This window comes from Ochotona princeps, chromosome 12 (genome assembly GCF_030435755.1).
Source record: "Ochotona princeps isolate mOchPri1 chromosome 12, mOchPri1.hap1, whole genome shotgun sequence".
Lineage (NCBI taxonomy): Eukaryota > Metazoa > Chordata > Mammalia > Lagomorpha > Ochotonidae > Ochotona > Ochotona princeps.
In genome coordinates, this window is record NC_080843.1 from 28,484,091 (window position 1) to 28,502,963 (window position 18,873).

An 18,873-nucleotide genomic window follows, 5' to 3' on the forward strand; every position below is an offset into this window, starting at 1 on the left:
CCCTGCATGGCGCCCCCTCCTGCAGGGCAGAGACCTCCTGCAGGACAGGGAAGCGCCTCACACCGGCAGGCCTCTAAGCGTTCTATGCATAAGCAGATCGCGAAGAATTCAGACAGCTCAGCAGAAGCTACTGCTGCTAAGACTGTACTCACTCCCCCTGGCAAAATCCCTCACCACTCACTACATACAAACTAAAGAGGGCTGTCCACTCCTTTCTCCCTCCACCTTCTATATCACAGACCAATCAGCTGAAACAAACCTCCCCCGACAGCACACCATTGATTACTAAATACAAATTCACTGTGTTGCAACTTTCATCTAACTGTACTAGGCAACTTCAAAAAGTATGTGGAAATAACTCTATTAAAACATGCTTATTTTGGTGCAATGCTATTTTTAAATGTATGCATTTTATTCACGATTAAATTTTAGGCAAACTTTTTGAAGACCTTTCCTACACATGGCATGGGGGCACCAGTTTGTGTCCCAGATGCTCTACTTCCGATCCAGTTTCCTGATGCTGTGCCTGAGCAAGCCGTGGAGGGTACCCAGGTGCTTGGGCCCTGCATCTGTGCGGGAGACCCAGGAGAAGCTCCTGGCTCCAGGCTTTGTACCAGCCTAGCTCCAGCCAGAGCAGTCATTTGGGGAGCAGATGAAAGATCTCTTGTTTCTCCCTCTTTCTCTAACTCTGCCACTTGAATAAACAAATACATCTTTAAAACAAACAAAAATGGTTTCAAAAATGAACCTATCTTGTAATGTCACTACCCAGCAACTTTTTGAAGTTAAAGCTGACTCCGAGGGCAGGAACACCCCCTGAATTTCTTTACTGTCCCTTGGCTTGGAGTGCTTCAGTCAATACAATAATTGACTCAATATACTGATCAGGTGAGCATTATATACATTGACAAGGTGAGCAGAAAACAATAAAGCATATGGTTTGTGCAAAGCCAAAAAGCGTGTCAGTCACTGTGACTCATTTACTAGGAGGAATATTCTTTTCATCTTCTCTTTCCAAAGCATTACTTAAACTCAATACTAAAATTCTTGTATGCATTATCCCCATTCTATTCCTTCCCCGTGACCCATGACAGGTATTAACTGGCAGGTGAATGTCACCAAACGATCATGGGGAGGACACAGCAGATGAGCTAAGAGTGAATCAACGTGTATGCATCCTGTCCGACGGAAGTTTGAAGTTGAAGGGCAAAGGGTCATTTCTTGTTCTTTTCCAGGACAGAAACTTAAAACTCATCATATCATAGTTATGACTTTTTTTTCTCCATAAATTAAACAATCTGACTATAAGACAAAAAATCCCTCAAAATACAAAGTATGGGTGTGTTTCTCCTAAAGAAGTGCCATGTTTGCACTACATCAAGTATCATTAAGCAAACTAAAGCCTTAAAACCTACATCACGCATGAGCAAAGGAGCTAAGACTGCTTGGGTTCACAGAATTCAAGCCAACTTAATTCAGATCACCCAAGAGAACTGTTAAAGTGGGATGACATCTAGAAAATCTTTCTGATGCTAATAAATATCCTCTCAGTGTGTCTTACCTTGAGATTTTAGGAAGTAAGAAGCTTTTTGCTTTACCTTAACACACCAACAAAACAAAGCAAAACATCAAACTTCAAAATGCCCTTCTCCCTACCAAGTGCTGGGAAGGCAGAGCTGTTCCATAATAACACAGCAACAAGAGTAAACGAATCCTTCTGGATATAGTTCTCTGAACTCACTCAGAATATAAAAATTTGTTCTTGCTAATACCCTTTCATTGTAAAAATACACGACCTATAGAACTTTCTCTCTCTCTTTTTTCAGTCAGTAGCTTCCTCCAGGTCTCCCACGCGGGTCACAAGCAGGGAGCTGGATAGGAAGTGGAGCAGCTGGGATTAGAAGGTGTATTCAAGGTGAGGACTTTAACCACTAGGCCACCACGCCCCTTCCTCTCTCTCTCTTAACAGCATGTTGTTATACTTATATACAAGAAAAGAAAACTCATTTCAAAAATAAAGAAAACTCACCGCGAATGACTTAAGTATGATGCTTGACGATGAATATCTTCTGGGTCTATTTCTACAGGATTTATTACAGCTAGTTGATCAATAGACCATCTAAATTTCCCTGGAGTCTTAATGAAATAAAGTGAGCTTATGAGTGAAAGCAAACCAAAAGAGTTCATCAAAATGCTAACAATGTCACTATCAAAAATACTGTGAATGGCTCCAATATAAAAATATTTAAAAGCTTACATGTTAAAATTTGTACCACTAAATTAAATGGCAAATAATAGTCAAATCACACTGCATTAGCTGGATTATAGCTCTACAAAGACACAAAAGTGCACATTTTTAAATCTTAATATCAATTATGCAAAAAGAGCAAAACCACAAAAAGAGTTATAAAGGTACAGAAATTCCACAGCTAACACCAGTAACACACATTATGAGTGTATAAATATAAAAACCCTAGTATTATCAAAGGACTTAAGCTTTAAGAATGAACTGGAATTAAGCAAAGTTTTAACTAAAAAGCATTTGAAAAGCTCATAAAGTAGCTGATCCTTGAAATAATTATGAATGGTAACCAGTGCTGCCTTTAAATATTCAACTATCGAGCTGAATCAAAACTTATCCAAACAGTAACCTGAAATTAGAAACATATTTTTGATAGATTTAGAACAAAATATCTGGGATGCCTCATATCCATCCCAGTTTTGTGGGTTAAGTTAGTTGTCCCACCACTTTATTTGCTTAATATTTATTTATTTATTTATTTATTTGGAAGACAGTTACAGAGGGCAAGGGAGATGAGATCTTCTATCTACTGGTCCTTTCCAGAGAGCAACAATGGCCAGCGCTAGTCCAGGCTGAAGCCAGGAGCCAAGAGCTTCCTCCAAGTCTCCCACACGGCTGCAGGAGACCCGGTATTGCAATCACCTTCCGTTGCTTTTCTCAGGCGCATTAGGGGCCGGATCAGAAGCAGAGCAGCTAGGACATGAACTGGGAAACTGGCGTCACAGGTGCAGGGTTGATCTGCCACTCCACAATGCCAGCCCCAGAATTAATGTTTATAGAACAGATAGTTACGTGTTAATACAATTCAAGTCAAAAGTAAAAACAAAAACAAACAAATGAATGGACACAAGTGAAGTTCCAAAAATTCATGGCAAATGACAGTAATAGACGGGATCAGTAACGGGCATTCGGCGCAGCAGTTAAGAGAGGCCTTGGGAAGCCTGCATCTCGTCTGTTCAACAGGTCCTGAATCTCAGGTCTGCCCCCATTGTGGCTTCCTGCTGATGCACATCCTGGGGACGGAGTGGCAATGGCTCAAGGAGTTAAATTCCTCAGAGGCCAGGACTGAGTTCCAGCACTTGGCTTGGCCTGGCCCTGGGCCAGATGTTGTAGACATTTGAGGAATTTAACCAAAGGCTGGAAGATCTCTCTTGCTCTCTGCCTTCCAAATAAACAAATATATCTTTTAAAGTTCATTTTGACAGACAGCATTGCGGCACAGCAGGTTAGAAAGCACTGTTTTGATACCATAGCAGCACTCCAACATTTGTTGAAGAAATGAGAAAGACAGTTTCTTCTTTAATGTGGTACTAGCAGTTACATCAAGATCCATGGTACATAGCTACACCTGAAACTGTGAAGCCTAACATTTTTTAATATTTATTTTTATTGCAAAGGCAGATTTATAGAGAGGAGAGATAGCGAGAAAAGATCTTCCATCCTCTGGTTCACTCCCCAAGTGGTCCCAATGGCCAGGAATCAGGAGCCTCTTCTGGGTTCCCCACACAGGCACAGGGTCCCAAGACTTTGGGCCATCTTCCACTATTTTCCCAGGCCACAAGCTGGCAGCTGGATGGGAAGTGGAGCAGCCAAGATATTAACTGGTGTGTCCATATGGGATCCTGGTAATTGCAAGGCAAGGATTTAAACACTAGGCTATTGTGCCAGGCCCCATATTATCTTTTTTGAGTTAGGACAAAAAAAGGGGGGGGGGGATAAATAATAACTTTAAAATTCGGCTAATTGAATGCTTGGCCAATTACTAGATTTTAGTGAACACTGTAATACAGTGAACTCTCTCTATGCTGGGGAGCAAATATTTAGCCCAGCATTAAGCACCCTGTGATACACTGGAGTGTTGGGTTTGATGCCTGGCTCAGGCCAACTCCTGGTTTCTGACAGTGCACGCCCTGGAGGCAGCACTGGGCTGCCACCCCTGTGGGATGCCTGGTCTGCATTCCTGATTTCTGGCATCCACTGAAGCCCACCCTGCCCCGGGCCAACTCAGGCATTTGGGGAGTGAACACTACATGGGATTTCTCTCCAAGCCGCTTAAGCCAACAAGAACAAAAAGCACACGGCGATATATATACTCCAGGATCTAGTTCCCCCACCTTTACCTGATAGACAAAGATATTTCCATTGAAAGTTATTTGGAGTTATTTACACTGAAAACTCATCATAAACACTAGCCGAGAAAAACTTACTGGTAATTTTGCTGATTTAAAAACAGATGGACTGGCCAATGTTTGCTCGTGGAGATTAGAATAATCACTAGGACTTTCAAAAGGATTTAGAACACGGATTCTTCCAGGAGTTTCTGGCGATATTTGCATTTTTAATTCTTTCACTTCTCCCATAGCACGCAGTGAAAGCTAAAACAATGGAAAGCAGCAGTATGAAAACTCCACACTTCCATAGGCACTGTGACAGGATGTGCTGAAGAGCAACAGGCAGCATTTCCCCAAGCCTTAATCTGAGTTGACAATTCCTCACGTGATCCTCCCAATGAGCTTGAGAGCAGGACAGCTACCATTAACTCAGAGCAGCTAACAAGCTTCTAAGTAGCAGTCAATCAACTAAGAATGCATTCAGGTCTGCCTTGGAGGCAAGGAACCAATAAACTCTTTCTCCCTACAGCATTAAGATCTCTGCTGTCTCGTGCATTACTTCCAGACTGCCCAACACAGGACAAGCTCACGGTACTCCGGCAATCACCCGGCCAACCCCAGTCACTAGGAAACACTGCTGTGTAGCACGCATGCACAAGTCTGCTGCGCGAACAAGAGACCCTCGCCGGCTAAGTAGGACCTGCCGGGTGGCCGGGGACCTCGGATAACCTCCCCGCAAGCATGGCCTTCCGGCCGCCAAGCCGCTGCCCGAGACCGTACCCGTTCACGGGGTCGCCCCCAGAGACACATCCGAGTCCAGCCCCTGGAAGCGTGCAGGGTGCAGCCGGCCGGCTCGGTGAGGAGTCGAGGACATGTCACACCGCCCCGGCCCGGAGCGATCACTCCTGCGCGCAGCACCCCCGGTCCCCACCTCGCAGCTCACCCTCACCCCCAGACCTGCCCAAAAGTGAGCTCTCCAGTCGAGAGAAGGAAAGGCCGGGAACGACCAGGAACGTACCTACCGCCTGGCAGGGAACCGCAGCTGCCGACATGCACCCCAGGGCGCAGCCAGGCGGGCCGCGGCCGGCTCCCACGAGAGGCCGACTCTTTAACTCCCCGCTTCCGTGCTGCCGCAGGCCAACCAGAGCACGGGGCCCTGGGACGGCCGGCCAATGGCGTCGCGCCGCTGTCCGCGAACCAGCCAATGGCGCGGAGGCCGCGAGGTGAATTCGAACGGCAACTCCTCGCTCCACGTTCCGCGCAGAACAACAAGGCTCCAAATTCAAACCAACGCAGCCGCACACGCCGGCGACGGGCGCGCGGGGGCGGAGCCTGCCCGGCGTGAGCGGGGCGTGGGGCGGACGCGCGGCGTGTGGTTGCCCGGGAAAAGAAAGGCAGGCGCTCCAGTTCCGGGTCAGGCCCCTCTGCCGCCTCCCTGGGCCTCCGCCATGGCGAGCGGCAGCGGCGCCGGGGCGGCGGGGGCGGCCGCGGCGGCCAATCTGAACGCGGTGAGGGAGACCATGGACGGTGAGTGGCCCCCATGGCGGCGCCGGACCTTGCCTCCAAGGCCACCGGGCGGTGTGGCGAGCCCAGGGAGGACTTGTGGTGGCCGTGCTGCCGGGAGGGGCATCTCCGAGGGTCTGAGGGAGGGCGCTGCCGGGGCCTCCAGGCTGATGGGCGCGTCCCCGGAGGGTTGTCCCTCAGGCCCCCCGCACGCCTGCCCGTTGCCCGCGCGCGCCGGACGCCACCCGCCCCCGTGGACCCGCGCCCAGGCCAGTTCCCGCACAGATCCAGTGCCCGCGGGACGCTGCGGATGACCTCCTTGGCGACCCCGGGGACTCCAAGGTGCCCCCTGCCCTGGGCGCCTCGGGAGGCGCTTTGTGGATTCCAGTGGACCGGGTGTTAGGATCCCCTATAGGTTAGGGAAGTCCTTGCCTGTTTTGCACCCCGAGGCGGGGGCGGTAAAGCCTAAACGTGGTTCCTGTCGGTTATTCCCATCCTTGTTGATGTCTCCTAGCATATTAATTTCATAGCTGGATTTATGTTTGTGGAAATTGCTGTGTAATGAGCATTATCTTGTAAGTCTGTTTTTTGAGCTGGCCGGGGGAGACGGGGGCCTCGGGGGGTCTAATCTGTGTTGGCTGCCCTTGGATCCCGAAGGCTTTAGTGTAGTACAGCTTTATATGCCAGGCAGTAAGTTTGACAGTTGCAGCATAGAGAAAATGTATTCATTCCATTTGCTTACCCCTGCAAAGCTCTGTCAGCCAGACAAACCAACAGCCCCTATCACCACCATCAATCCAGTTCATTATGGCTTTTCCAGTCTTGGATTTGACTGTTTGTCTCAGTCCCTCCTGTTACTAGCCAGTCTTTCAGTAACTGGATTTCCTTGCCAGTGGTGTGCTACTCTTCCAAATCCCATTGTATATTCAACCAGAGTCTCTAAAATGTTGGTTTCATCTTTATATACTTCTCAATTTAAAATTTCTAAAAATCATTATGTTTTGTTTTAATTGGAAAGGCAGATTTGTAGGAAGGAGAGGCAGACAAAGATCTTCCCTTCACTGCTTCACTCCCCAAGCGGCTGCAACAGTTGGAGCTGAGCTGATCCAAAGCCAGGAGCCTGGAGCCTCCTCCAGGTCTCCCACACTGGTGCAGGGGCCCAAGGTTTTGGGCCATTCTCCACTGCTTTCCCAGGCCACAAGCAGAAAGCTGGATGGGAAGTGGAGCAGCTGGGACATGAACTGATGCCCATATGGGATGCCAGCACTTGCAGGTGGAGGGTTAGCCAGTTAGCTATAGTGTCAGACCCTCTATAGCTTCGCCAAGTACTAAAAAAAAAGAGTTAAAGATTTATTTATTTACTTACTTATTTATTTGAAAGGCAGAGAGAGAGAAGTCTGCTTTTTAAAATGGCCACAACTAGACCAGATCCATTAAAAGCCAGAAGCTGAACACTCCATCTTGACTTCTCATATGAGTGGCAGGGGCCCAAATACTTGATGCCATTGCCTCTTTCACTGGTGTATTAGCAGGGAGTTTGAATAATATTTCAGAAACAGTTTTAAGAAAAATATCTCAAAAACACTTTTAAGGATATAGCCTTGATGGGATAAAGGCTTGGACAATAAATGGTTGTTTATTTATAAACAAGAACAAGTGGTTATCAGGGGAAAGGGGTAGAAGGGAATTAAAAATCCAGAATGTAATCATTGAGATACATTCCACAGATACAACTGAAGAACGAACTGTTAGTGAATTGGAATTTCGAAATTGAAGGCATGAAAAATGTCACCTGTCAGACAAGCCAGATTAGCAGGGATAAAGGTTACTCTTCAACTTTTTTTTTCTTTAAAGATTTATTTTATTACAAAGTCAGATATACAGAGAGAGGAGGAGGAGAGACAGAGAGGAAGATCTTCCATCCGATGATTCACTCCCCAAGTGAGCCGCAACGGGCCGGTGCACGCCGATCCGATGCCGGGAACCAGGAACCTCTTCCGGGTCTCCCATGCAGGTGCAGTGTCCCAATGCATTGGGCCGTCCTCAACTGCTTTCCCAGGCCACAAGCAGGGAGCTGGATGGAAAGTGGAGCTGCTGGGATTAGAACCGGCGCCCATATGGGATCCCGGGGCTTTCAAGGCGAGGACTTTAGCCGCTAGGCCACACCGCCGGGCCCTACTCTTCAACTTGAAGCAACTAGTTAAATCCAGGTAAAATATATAGAACTGGTTTTCAAGACACCAGTACTCAGGCATCAAAGGGCAGCCATCCTGGAGAGTGGAAATGAAGTGAGCTGTGTGGTCATTCCCACTCACTGCTCTCAGTGTTCTCAAGCCATGGTGCAGCATGGGATGCCAAGGACAACGCAGACGACAGTGCGAAGTATGCACAGCTTCCCAGGCTGGGGAACCGGGGCAAGCAGTATACAGAGGGAGGAGCCTCAGAGAATTTTGGAGCTCTCTAGATGAGTCCCTCAACAGCATTCAGCAGAGTAGAGTATTGGTTAACAGGTGTACGAGAGAAGTACCCAGAAAGCTGGATAAAAACCTTCCACAAGGATTAGAAGGAACAGTACACCATGCTCACACAAAGAATAGAGCTAATAGCAACCAGCCAGAGTGACTGAATGCCATCATTGGGGCCAGCATGGTGGCTTAGCAGTTAATACTCTGCCTGCAGTGCCAGCAGCTCACAAAGGCACCCTTCAAGCCCTGGCTGCTACACTACCAATCCAGCTCCCTACTTATAGCCTGGGAAAGCAGCGAAGGGTGGCTCAAGTCCTCATGCCTGCGCACCCATGTGGGAGACCCAGAAGAAGCTCCTGATTCCTAGCTTTGGACCAGTTCAGCTCTGGCTGTTGCTGTCATTTGGATGTTAAACTAGCAAGTAGATTTCTCTCTGTGTATGTCTCTCCTTTTTTTCTCTGTAAAATCTGCCTCTCTTATCAAGATAAAGAAATCTTTTTAAAAAAGGAAAAATTCCATAATTAACAAGATACTTGTAGAATACAGAGCTTTCCTTGGTAGTGGAGAGCACTTTACCTTGCATTAAACAGGGCTCTGGGTCTGTGTAGTAAGTCTGAGAAGTAAGACCCAAAAGGATTAAACTCTTTACAGATACCACAGCTTTTTACAAACCGCAAGAATATAGAAACACAAAACATCTGGAACAGGTGTTTAGCACAGCGGAATAAGTGACAGCTTGGGGCCTGCAATCCGTGTTGGAGTGACTGGTTTAAGTGCTGGCTGCTTGGTGCTTCCCACCCAGCTTCTTCCTGCTCTTGGGCAGCAGATCTTTTTGTGGCCCAAGTACCTAGATTTCTGCCCCATGACTGGAAGACTTATCTAACCGATATCTTTCTTCCCCGTAACCCCATTATTCTGCCATTAAAATGCACAAATCTCTTAAAAGAAGGAACACAAAAATGTCTAGCACCAAACCAAATAAAATGAACACCCTTTAGCATCTAATTTAAGCTTACTAGGTATGCAAAGCAGTTAAAGAAATGACTTTTGATAATAAAGGAAAAAGTCAGTTAAAACAGATAATAAAGATAACACCCATGATAGAATTGGACAAAAGCATTGGAACTGTATTCCACATGTTCAAAAAATGTACTGGCAGCCTAGATGAACAATACGTTTTAAAGACTCTGAACTCTTGGAGATGAAAATGAATGTCTAGTGTCACAGTAGAAAGCATCACATTATAAACATGATGATTGTTACAAAAATCACTTTGTACTTCTAGATTCTCAATGCTAGTGCTGCTTGTGCCAAAGATAAGGTTAATAAACCACAATGATGTACAGTGCTGTAAGACTGAAGGTAGGAAATGTTAGCTTTCATATTTATGATTAGATTTAACAAGTGTGGTTACTTTGTGAAATTGTTATAAAGGTTTCTAAACACTCTTAGTGACTTGGCAGTTCTTCCAATAATAGAACTTAATGAAATAAATTGCACAGGTACTTAATGATAATATTATTTTAATGGTGGAAACGTAAGCACCTTAAATCCTAAAGTAGCAGAGTGGCTAAGAAACTTCTGTAAAATAGACATTGAGCAACAAGTGAGGGAAGACAGTGTTGCCTGCTGATTCCCAACCCCCGAAATCCTGTGCTAAATGCTTGGTATTACAGTCATACACGAATTTTAAAAATTACCAAGTACAAATTTTAAATGTTTCAAGTTCTTTTTTTTTTAACTTTCCTAATTGTTTTTCAGTTCTGCTTGAGATTTCAAGAATTTTGAATACTGGCTTAGATATGGAAACCCTGTCTATATGTGTGCGACTTTGTGAGCAAGGGATTAACCCAGAAGCTCTGTCGTCGGTTATTAAGGAGCTTCGCAAGGCCACCGAAGCACTGAAGGTCAGATACTTCTTTCTTACTTTTTTTTTTTTTTTTAAAGATTTTATTATTATTGGAAAGCCGGATATACAGAGAGAAAGAGAGACAGAGAGGAAGATCTTCCATCCGATGTTTCACTCCCCAAGTGAGCCACAACGGGCCAATACGCAACAATCCGATGCCGGGAACCAGGAATCTCTTCCGGGTCTCCCCTGCGGGTGCAGGGTCCCAAGGCTTTGGGCCGTCCTCGACTGCTTTCCCAGGCCATGAGCAGGGAGCTGGATGGGAAGTGGAGCTGCCGGGACCAGAACCGGTGCCCATATGGGATCCCGGGGCTTTCAAGGCAAGGACTTCAGCCGCTAGGCCATGCCGCCGGGCCCTTCTTTCTTACTTCTAAACAAAGCTGTTTGGGGTTAGAAAATAGTTGACAGTTATATGGAAAGTCTCAGTTGAAGAGTGTTAGAATAGCTATCAGCTCCATCAGGGCACATTATAAAAACCGAGCTTAATAGTTTTATGTTCAAATCACAACAATGACTACTATCATGGTTCCTGTTATCTTTCTCAAAGACCTTAACTGTGTTTAGAATTTTCCTGAGTATTAAGTAGTTGTGTCTGCTCCTTAATAAGATATATTCTTGTTCTAAGAATATTAGGACTGATGTTTGCAGATATGATCAAATTAGGATGAGGTATACTGTATTCCAGTAGGTCTGATCCAATAATTGGATGTCCTTGTAAGTCAAGGGACAGGATGAGACAAAGTTGAAGGCCGTGTGACGGTGGAGGCAGGGATTAGCAGTGAGGCATGCCACATAGAAGAAAAGTGAGGATTGTTAGCAGCCGTCGGAAACTAGGAAGAGGGAGGGAGGATCTGCTCTTAGAGCCTTCAGAGTAGGGTCTAGCTGCCGCCTTGACTGTGGACTTCTGGCTTCCAGTACTGTTGAAGAATGTGTACCCACTCTATGGTACTCTAGTATGGCACTCTTCTAAATATCATACCAGTTTTAGTCCTGAGAAGTAAGATACCGAAATAGAAATACTTGAAAATGTGGAAATGGCTTTGGAATCGGGTAATGGATAGGCTGGAAAGCCTTTCAGGTACTTGATAGAAAAGTTAAGACTGCCCTAAGAGCTTGTTGGAGGACCTGTGATTGCCAAAGTCAGTTCTGATGAATGCTCAAAAAGAAGACAGAGAAAGTTTGAATATTTAACTGGGGAAACTTCTAAGCAGAAGTTGGAAGGTACAGTCAGTTTTCTCCTTGCTGTTTCTTTACTTGTACTTACTTTTTTGTTTTCTTTTTAATATTTGTTTATACAGTTGAAAGGGATGCAGGCCCATGTAGTGTCAGGAGGGTTAAGGCACGGAGGAAGGTGGGTAGAATAGCTGTTCCTTGCTGTCAAACGACATCAGCACCCAGGGACAGCGTTTGATGACACCTTAGAGACCCTGATGTTGGGAAAATTACTCTGAGGGTGTTGCGGAATGGCTCTGATAGTTCTAAGGTGGTGTCAGCTTTGTTGCATCAGTGTTGGGAAAATCTTTCCAAGGTCTGTTGGGTGACCAAGCCAAGAGAGGCTCATGCATGGACCCAAGAGCTTAGCCAGGAGAGTGGTGTAACGTGTTCTGCTTTCCATCTTCTGACGAGACAGTCGATGTCCTCTGCTAGCCTAGATGAGCTGGCTGTCACGTCTCCTGCGTGCATCTCGGCATGCTGTCCACTGCACAGGCATCAGCAGCTGAGGAGGCCCAGTCCCAAGACATGCACTCCAAGGTTGTATAACATATATTGTGATTTTCCCTGTGGCCGGGGTCTGAGTGCAGCAGTCTAGTTGGAGAGTCCCCCAACAAACTTCACCTAGGGTGACCTCCGAGTTGACTCATGTGTGCCAGCAGCACAGGATCAAATGTGGCTCGTTACTGCGCCAGCCGACACAGATGCTGGTGGGTGCAGCTGCCTGGTCAGTTTCACCTGCATCACTATGTCTACTGTGAACTGATGGGTACTGTGGCCTAGCCCAGCCCAGACCTCCACAGGCCTGGTCCTCCTGCACACCAGTGGCCGCAGTGGCCTGGTTGAGTCAATCCCCAGTAACCTGCAACAGGCCCACCTCCCCACCCCCTGGTTTTTGCATGTGCCAGCATGTGCTGCAGCCTAGCCCATCCCTTATCCCATTTGGCTCTCAAGCACACGCATGAATGCTATGGCATAGCTCAGCCCAGCCTGCCCCCAGCCCTCGCTCTAATGCTCACCAGCAGGAGCTACGGCCTAGCAGAGGAGTACCCACCAGGCCTGCTCCCAGCACTGGATCTGGTGCCTGCCAGGGTGTACTGTAGTCTCAGGGTTTAAAACTGCCACTGAAGGCCACTGAAGGTGAGGAGATATTGTTCTTTGGCTTGAAGAACCACCAGAGACAAGCTGGTGGGGAATGTCTGTTTATTCAGTGCAAATTCCAGGGTTTTAAAGGTTAAGGAAGGGAAGGGTAGGAGGGTATTTTCAGGCAGTCTCTCTTACCCTTCCCCCCACACCAGTAATAAAATTGTGATTGGCTAAAAGGCAGGCCTATTCCCTTTGACCTTCTAGTTATGTCAGAGGTGTTCTGCATGGAAGCTGTGCCTCAGGCCGGGGCAGGTAAGCTGTAAGCCATGCCCACCAGATAGCAGGTAGAGACCCGGCAGCAATTGCCCACACTGCAGTCCAGCCTGACGTGGCTTACACTCAGTCCTAGCACTTGCTAGTTGGAGCTGCACCCATTCTGGCTTTCTCTTAGTCTAGTGGGTTCAGTAGCTTAGCCCAGCCAACCCTATACCCAGACCCAGGCACATGCTGGCCTACAGTTGCCATAGCCTCCCCTCCCCCCACCGCCCGGCCACCCCTGTCTCTGCTCTCAAGCTTACCAGTGGAAGCAGTGGTCCAGAAGTTTCTCTGAAGTTTCCTACCAGGCCAGCTCCAAGTGCTGGTTCCTGTGCATGCCAGCTGGTACAGCAGCCTGGCTCGGCCCTAGTCCTCATGTGAACTGGTGGGTGTTAAGTTCCAGCCCAGCCTGGATGGCACCCTTTTCTGGCTCTTGCTCATGTAGTGTATGCTGTAACCCTGTAACCTAACCTGTAACCTAACCTGACTTAACCACCTTCCCTCCCTCCCCCTCCGCTCCTAGCCACCCCTGGTTATTGTACTCCCCAGTGGGAGCTGTGGCCTCGCACAGGAGTTCCCCAAGTGCCCCTACCAGGCCTGCTCCCAGCCCCAGATCTCACATGTGCCAGCAGGTGCTGTGGCCCTGCTTGGCATGGTCTGTCTTCAGTCCTGGCCTTTGCTTGTGCCAGTGGGTGTTACAGTCTGCCCAACCCAGTCTCCTCCCAGCCCCAGCCTCCAGGTGTCAGTTGAGTTCTGTGGTCCAGCCTGGCTCAGCCCACCACTACCCCCAGCTCTCCATGTAAATTTGTGGGTGCTGCAATACCACAGAGGCAAGCCCACAAGTCCCTTACAAAATCTGCCCCCAGATTGGGTTCTCTTGCATTCTGATAGGTGCTGTGGCCTAGCCTGTTGAGGCCTAATCCCTGCTCCAATGCTCACAGGTTGTTACCGCAGGCAAACCCAGCCAGGCAAGCCCCAAGCCCCAGCTTTTATGTATGCCAGTGGGCCTTGAGTGAAGCTACGTAGCCCAGCCCAGGTCTCCCACATGTGCGGGTGCATTGGCTTGACTCAGATGTGTCCTCCGTTTTCCGCCCTCTAAACCACTCCATCTCAGCTCCCTCACCTACCTGCCAGTGCTGTGGCCTGGTCCATAGAATCCCACAGAAGTCATTCCTCCCTGACAATCATGCCCTCAGCTGCTCCCCTCCAGCTTGTGCCAGATCCCCCTCCCTGGGTAATCTGCAGCCCCACTCCCACCCGGTGCCTGAGGGCTAGGGTGGTGTAGCTCAGCCAGGCCCAGCATTCCCTGCCTTCCCCACATACCTTAAAAAAGAAGAAGAAAAAGAAAAAATAAGCAACTATACTGGCACACTGGTATAGTTAGCACGAATTTGGTATTAAACAGGCCCAGAATGCCTGCCAGTTACTGGCTGGTTTTCTTCCAGCAGTGTAACATTTGCCTAGGTACAGTGCAACCTGGGCAGTTGCCTGCAACTAGGGTGTGCTGTTTTCAATGTGAGAAAAATAGGGAATGAGGGAAGAACTACTAAGAGATAAAAAGAACCAGCTGGAAAAATTCCAGCCTATCAGGACTTTTAACCTCCAGAACTGTTAAAGAATAGTTTGTTTTGGCCCAGTGCGGTAGCCTAATGGCTAAAGTCCTCCCTTTGCCTGCACCGGGATCCCATCTGGGCGCCAGTTTGTATCCTGGCTGCTGCACTTCCCTTCCAGCTCCTTGTTTGTGGCCTGGGAAAGCAATAGAGCATGGTCCAAACCCCTGGGACCCTGCACCTGCATGGGAGACCCGAAAAAGCTCCTGGCTGCTGTTGGGCTCTGCTGTGGCCATTGCAGCCACTTGGGGAGTGAATCAGTGAACAGAAGATCTTTCTGTCGGTCTCTTCTTCTCCCTGTAAATCTGCTTTTCCAATAAAAGTCTTTTTTTTTAAAAAAAAGCTTTGTTTTATTTTAAGCCATGCAGTTTATGGTATTTTATGGTGGGGGCCCAGGTATCTGGCACCAATTTTAGTACTGAGAAGTGGGGTGCTGCCATGACAAAGCATTTAAAATGTGGAAGTGGCTGGAGGCTGGGTGAGGAATGCGTGAGAGACTCAGCTGTCTTAACACAAACACTGCCAGCTTATATAAGATTACAGGTGGCTGTGGGCAGGAAGCAGCTGTGAGTATATGTAATCCTGCAAGAACAGGGAAATGAGGAGCTCAGACCAGAGGAACAGCTTTCTGCTGCCTTGATCCAGAAGGGCTGCTTGTTTTCCTGTCCAGAGAAGGCACCACCTTTCAGCTGCCAAGGTTGAAAACAGGAGTGCGTCCCTGTCCCTCGGCCTTGCACATCTTTCTCTGCTTTCCGCATGTACGTTGACTTAACTGAGGCTTCAGGAAACTCTGTGAAAAGTGTTCCAACACAGTGATTTCTTTTATTCCTAAGAAAATGGAACTATAGTAAGTTATTTTCCTTTAAAAAAAAAAAGATTTATTTTTATTGGAAAGTAGGATATACAAAGGGGAAGATCTTGTGGCCGATAATTCACACCCCAAGTAGCTATGACGGCCAGAGCTTTGCCGATCCAAAGCCAGGAGCCCAGAGCCTCTTCTAGGTCTCCCCCATGGGTGCAGGGTCCAAAAGTTTTGGGTCGTCCTCCACTGCTTTCCCAGGCCACAAGCAGGGAGCTGGATGGGAAGGGGGGCTTCCGGGATTAGAACTGCTGCCCATATGGGATCCCTGCACTTTCAAGGCAAGGACTTTAGCCACTAGGTTACCACACCAGGCCCAGTTATTTTCCTTTTTTAAGATTTTTGGGAGGGGTGGAAAGTCAGATTTATGGAGAGGAAGAGTTTCCATCTACTGGTTCATGCCCCGAGTGACTGCAACGGCTGGAACTGAGCTGAACCAAAGCCAAGAACCAGGAGCCTCTTCTGAGTCCCCTATGTGGGTGCAGGGTCCCAAGGCTTTGGGCTGTCCTCGACTGCTTTCGCAGGACACAAGTAGGGAGCTGGATGGGAAGCGGGGCTGTGGGGATTAGAACTGGCGCCCATATTGGATCCCAGCGCATTCCAAGCTTAGCCACTAGGCCACGACACCAGCCCCTTAATTCATTTTTCATACCATAATAAAACACATGGAAATTGACAAACTCATAAAGACTATGCTAAGAAGGTTAATGGGTTGATTTTTCAAGTGGAAGTACATTTTCATATGTACCTTTATTTAAAAATGATGGTTGCTTTTTACTTTCCGCCTAATGGATAATCCTGATATGCAGTAGAAAATGAAAATGACAGGAGTATTCAGTTTATTTAGAAAAGGAAGGAAGCAGGGAAAAGGAAAGGGAAGGGAAGGAAACTGGTTCCGGGCAAGCTAGTGAGGATGCTTGTGTCCCCATGTTGGATGCCCAAATTCCAATCCTCCTGGCTTTGGCTCCAGCTCCTGTCTGAGCTTTCTGCTGATTCTCTCTAGGAAGCGGCCTGTGGCAGCTGGGTCGCTGCTGCTCAGTAGGATATGTAGCTTACACCTCCACGGGCTCTTGCAGGCCTTCGGGGAGCAAATCGACAGGGGAGCTCTCTCTTCAGTGGTATGTGTTTTTCTCTGTGTCTTTCTCTTCCTTTCCCAAAAAGAAAAGAAAAAAAATGGTCCCCCCAACTTGTAGGATTGTTTTCAGGCATATGGATTACAAGATTGTTTTAGGAATGGTTGTTGATGACAGTACGCTGTTAGCTCCTTGATATCTCCTTTTCTGCAGTTTTAATGAACTTTTCCTTTCTTGTTTTAGACTGCTGATAATATGACTAGCTGACTTTCTGGAGAAATCCTGATGACGTATGTCAAGCTCTGCGAGAGGATTTGAAGGTTGCATTGTAGTCAAGAGTGAACAGTGAAATTACTGCATGCAGCAGCGTAGGAAAATGTTCTTTTAAAGAATTACAAAACCATAGCTTTATAAATCAGTGAAAAGTGACTCACAGGAAGAACCATCAGATATGTTTACATATTATCTCATTCACTTTTTTTTTTAGACTATCATAATGCTTTGGCATTGCAATGTTCACATTTATGTATTCCTTATTTATAACTCTGATGGCTTTAATTTTCTGAGCAGTCTGTGTGTCAGATGTGCACATGTGCCGCGCCTGCTTGAGTGCAGTGGAGCCCATCAGTACTGAGGCTATGACTCGTTGACATTTCCATTATAAACTTTAATTTGAATTGTTTATGTGTAATAGCTGTGGATTTGTGTCGGATTGGGCTGAAAGTTGACAGGATTTCAGCCACCATTTGAATTTTCATTTAGATTCATTATGTATATCAGAATGTTGTTTTGTAAAAGAAGAGCATAGAAAACATTTCTTGTAATGTGTGCTCTTTAACAATGAATACTTACTTTTTCAAACAGGTTTTGGCAGGTGATAAAGTGAAAAGGTCATTTTTTTATATTGGTTGAAAAGTAAAATTTTTAGAGACATAGGTTTACAAAATGCTGACAGTACTTAGCTTAGTATTATAGTTTGAGTCATTTAATAAGAATTTTAGTTAGGAGTGTTTCTCTTTCTAAATTTTTTTACCCATAAAACTGGAGTTATCCTATAAATTAACACCTAAAGAAATGTAAAACAGTTCATATGCACAATTCAGTTTTGCTTTTATCATATGAAAGTAATTGGAATGTTTACTTTCCACTAAATCTTGAGTGGTTACTTAATCACTAGATGGGTGGTGTGTGAACAGATACTTAGTATTTTCTGAAGATTAAGGAGTTCTAGTAATAAAACAAAAATTAAATGTTCTGCATCAGGAGTTACAAATACTACATTCTAAAGTCATTTTATGTGATTATGTTTACCCTTAAAGTTATAACCAAAATTGTGACTCAAAGGTAAATTTTAGAAAATTTTTGAATGTGTTGATTCTTTCCATGTAACAGAATCTGAATGGAAATTTCTTTTTTGCAAGACTAGTAAAAATTGAGTTTGATTTTATTATTTCCCAAATTTTATATTCTGTTAATACCATCTAAATGATAATAAAAGCATTCATCCTTTATTTGCATTTCCTGTTTTACAGATAAGCTGATGAATTTCAAAGGCTTAATATTTGAATAATAACTTTTTCTTTTTTTAATTTATGCTTTTGATCATTTTGACTTTTTAAATGCATACTATCTTACACTGGATATAGTCTGTCATTGACAGAAAAGTTGGGTAGACAGTAAGAACTTGTGACAAATCGTTTAGATAATTAACACTGCAAATAACAGAACAGCAGGTTATTTAAAAAAAATCAGAGACCACTTTTGTCCTACTAGAGAATTTGTATATATTTCTAGGCTTTAAAAATGATTTTATTTATGACTGTATATTAAGCTATTTATGTATGAAATAATTAGGAAAATATATTGAGGGATTATGTTTACAGAAGACTTCATTAGTGTGTCACATTTCTTAAATGTAAACATATATTTTTAATGCATACTTAAGGAATGTTTAAGAAACTGAACAAAATTATACAGTTGCAGTGTTGTGTACATTGTCAGTGAAAAAATAAAACCATTTTGTGGATATTGGCATTTACTTCTGGTTTAGTATGTTTCTGTGAATTCAGTTACAGTTCTATAGGTAACCTATAAATATTCAAATGCTTATTACGTGTGGTTGAAGACTATCTAAAGGCAGGTTGTATAATTTACAGCCTGTGTTAGGCTTGACCTGAAAAATGGAAACTTTTCCCCTGACAGTGAAAGGAGATAGCTCTATTAACACTGGCAAAGCTGTAAGACAAAGTTAGTAGTTCAAGTAAGTGTGAGGTTGTGTGATAACAGAAAAGCAAATTTCAAAGATGCTTATTTTGCTGTAGAATTTTTCCATGCATAATTTTCTTTTAAGGATTTATTTGTTTTCATTGGAAAGATTTACAGGGAGAAGGAGGGACAGAAAGATCCTCCATCCACTGTTTTTTCCCCA

At 45.6% G+C, this 18,873-nt stretch overlaps 2 protein-coding genes across 2 annotated transcripts in view; one reads left to right on the plus strand and one right to left on the minus strand.

Annotated features, from left to right (window-relative positions):
- BORA (BORA aurora kinase A activator) overlaps positions 1 to 5,561 on the minus strand; it is a 26,486-nt gene extending 20,925 nt beyond the window's left edge. Inside the window, exons 1-3 of the mRNA XM_004577431.4 lie at positions 5,432 to 5,561; positions 4,510 to 4,677; positions 2,030 to 2,136 (exon numbers count right to left, since the gene is read on the minus strand). Coding sequence (XP_004577488.2) covers positions 2,030 to 2,136; positions 4,510 to 4,662 — 260 coding nt within the window. The 5' untranslated portion in view covers positions 4,663 to 4,677; positions 5,432 to 5,561. The remainder of the gene's footprint in view (positions 1 to 2,029; positions 2,137 to 4,509; positions 4,678 to 5,431) is intronic.
- Positions 5,445 to 18,483, plus strand: MZT1 (mitotic spindle organizing protein 1). Its single transcript, XM_004577645.2, has 3 exons — positions 5,445 to 5,940; positions 10,143 to 10,288; positions 16,689 to 18,483. Exons 1-3 carry the CDS (start codon positions 5,586 to 5,588, stop codon positions 16,710 to 16,712), a joined length of 525 nt encoding a protein of 174 aa, XP_004577702.2. The 5' UTR covers positions 5,445 to 5,585; the 3' UTR covers positions 16,713 to 18,483.
- Positions 18,484 to 18,873: the final 390 nt, after the last annotated feature.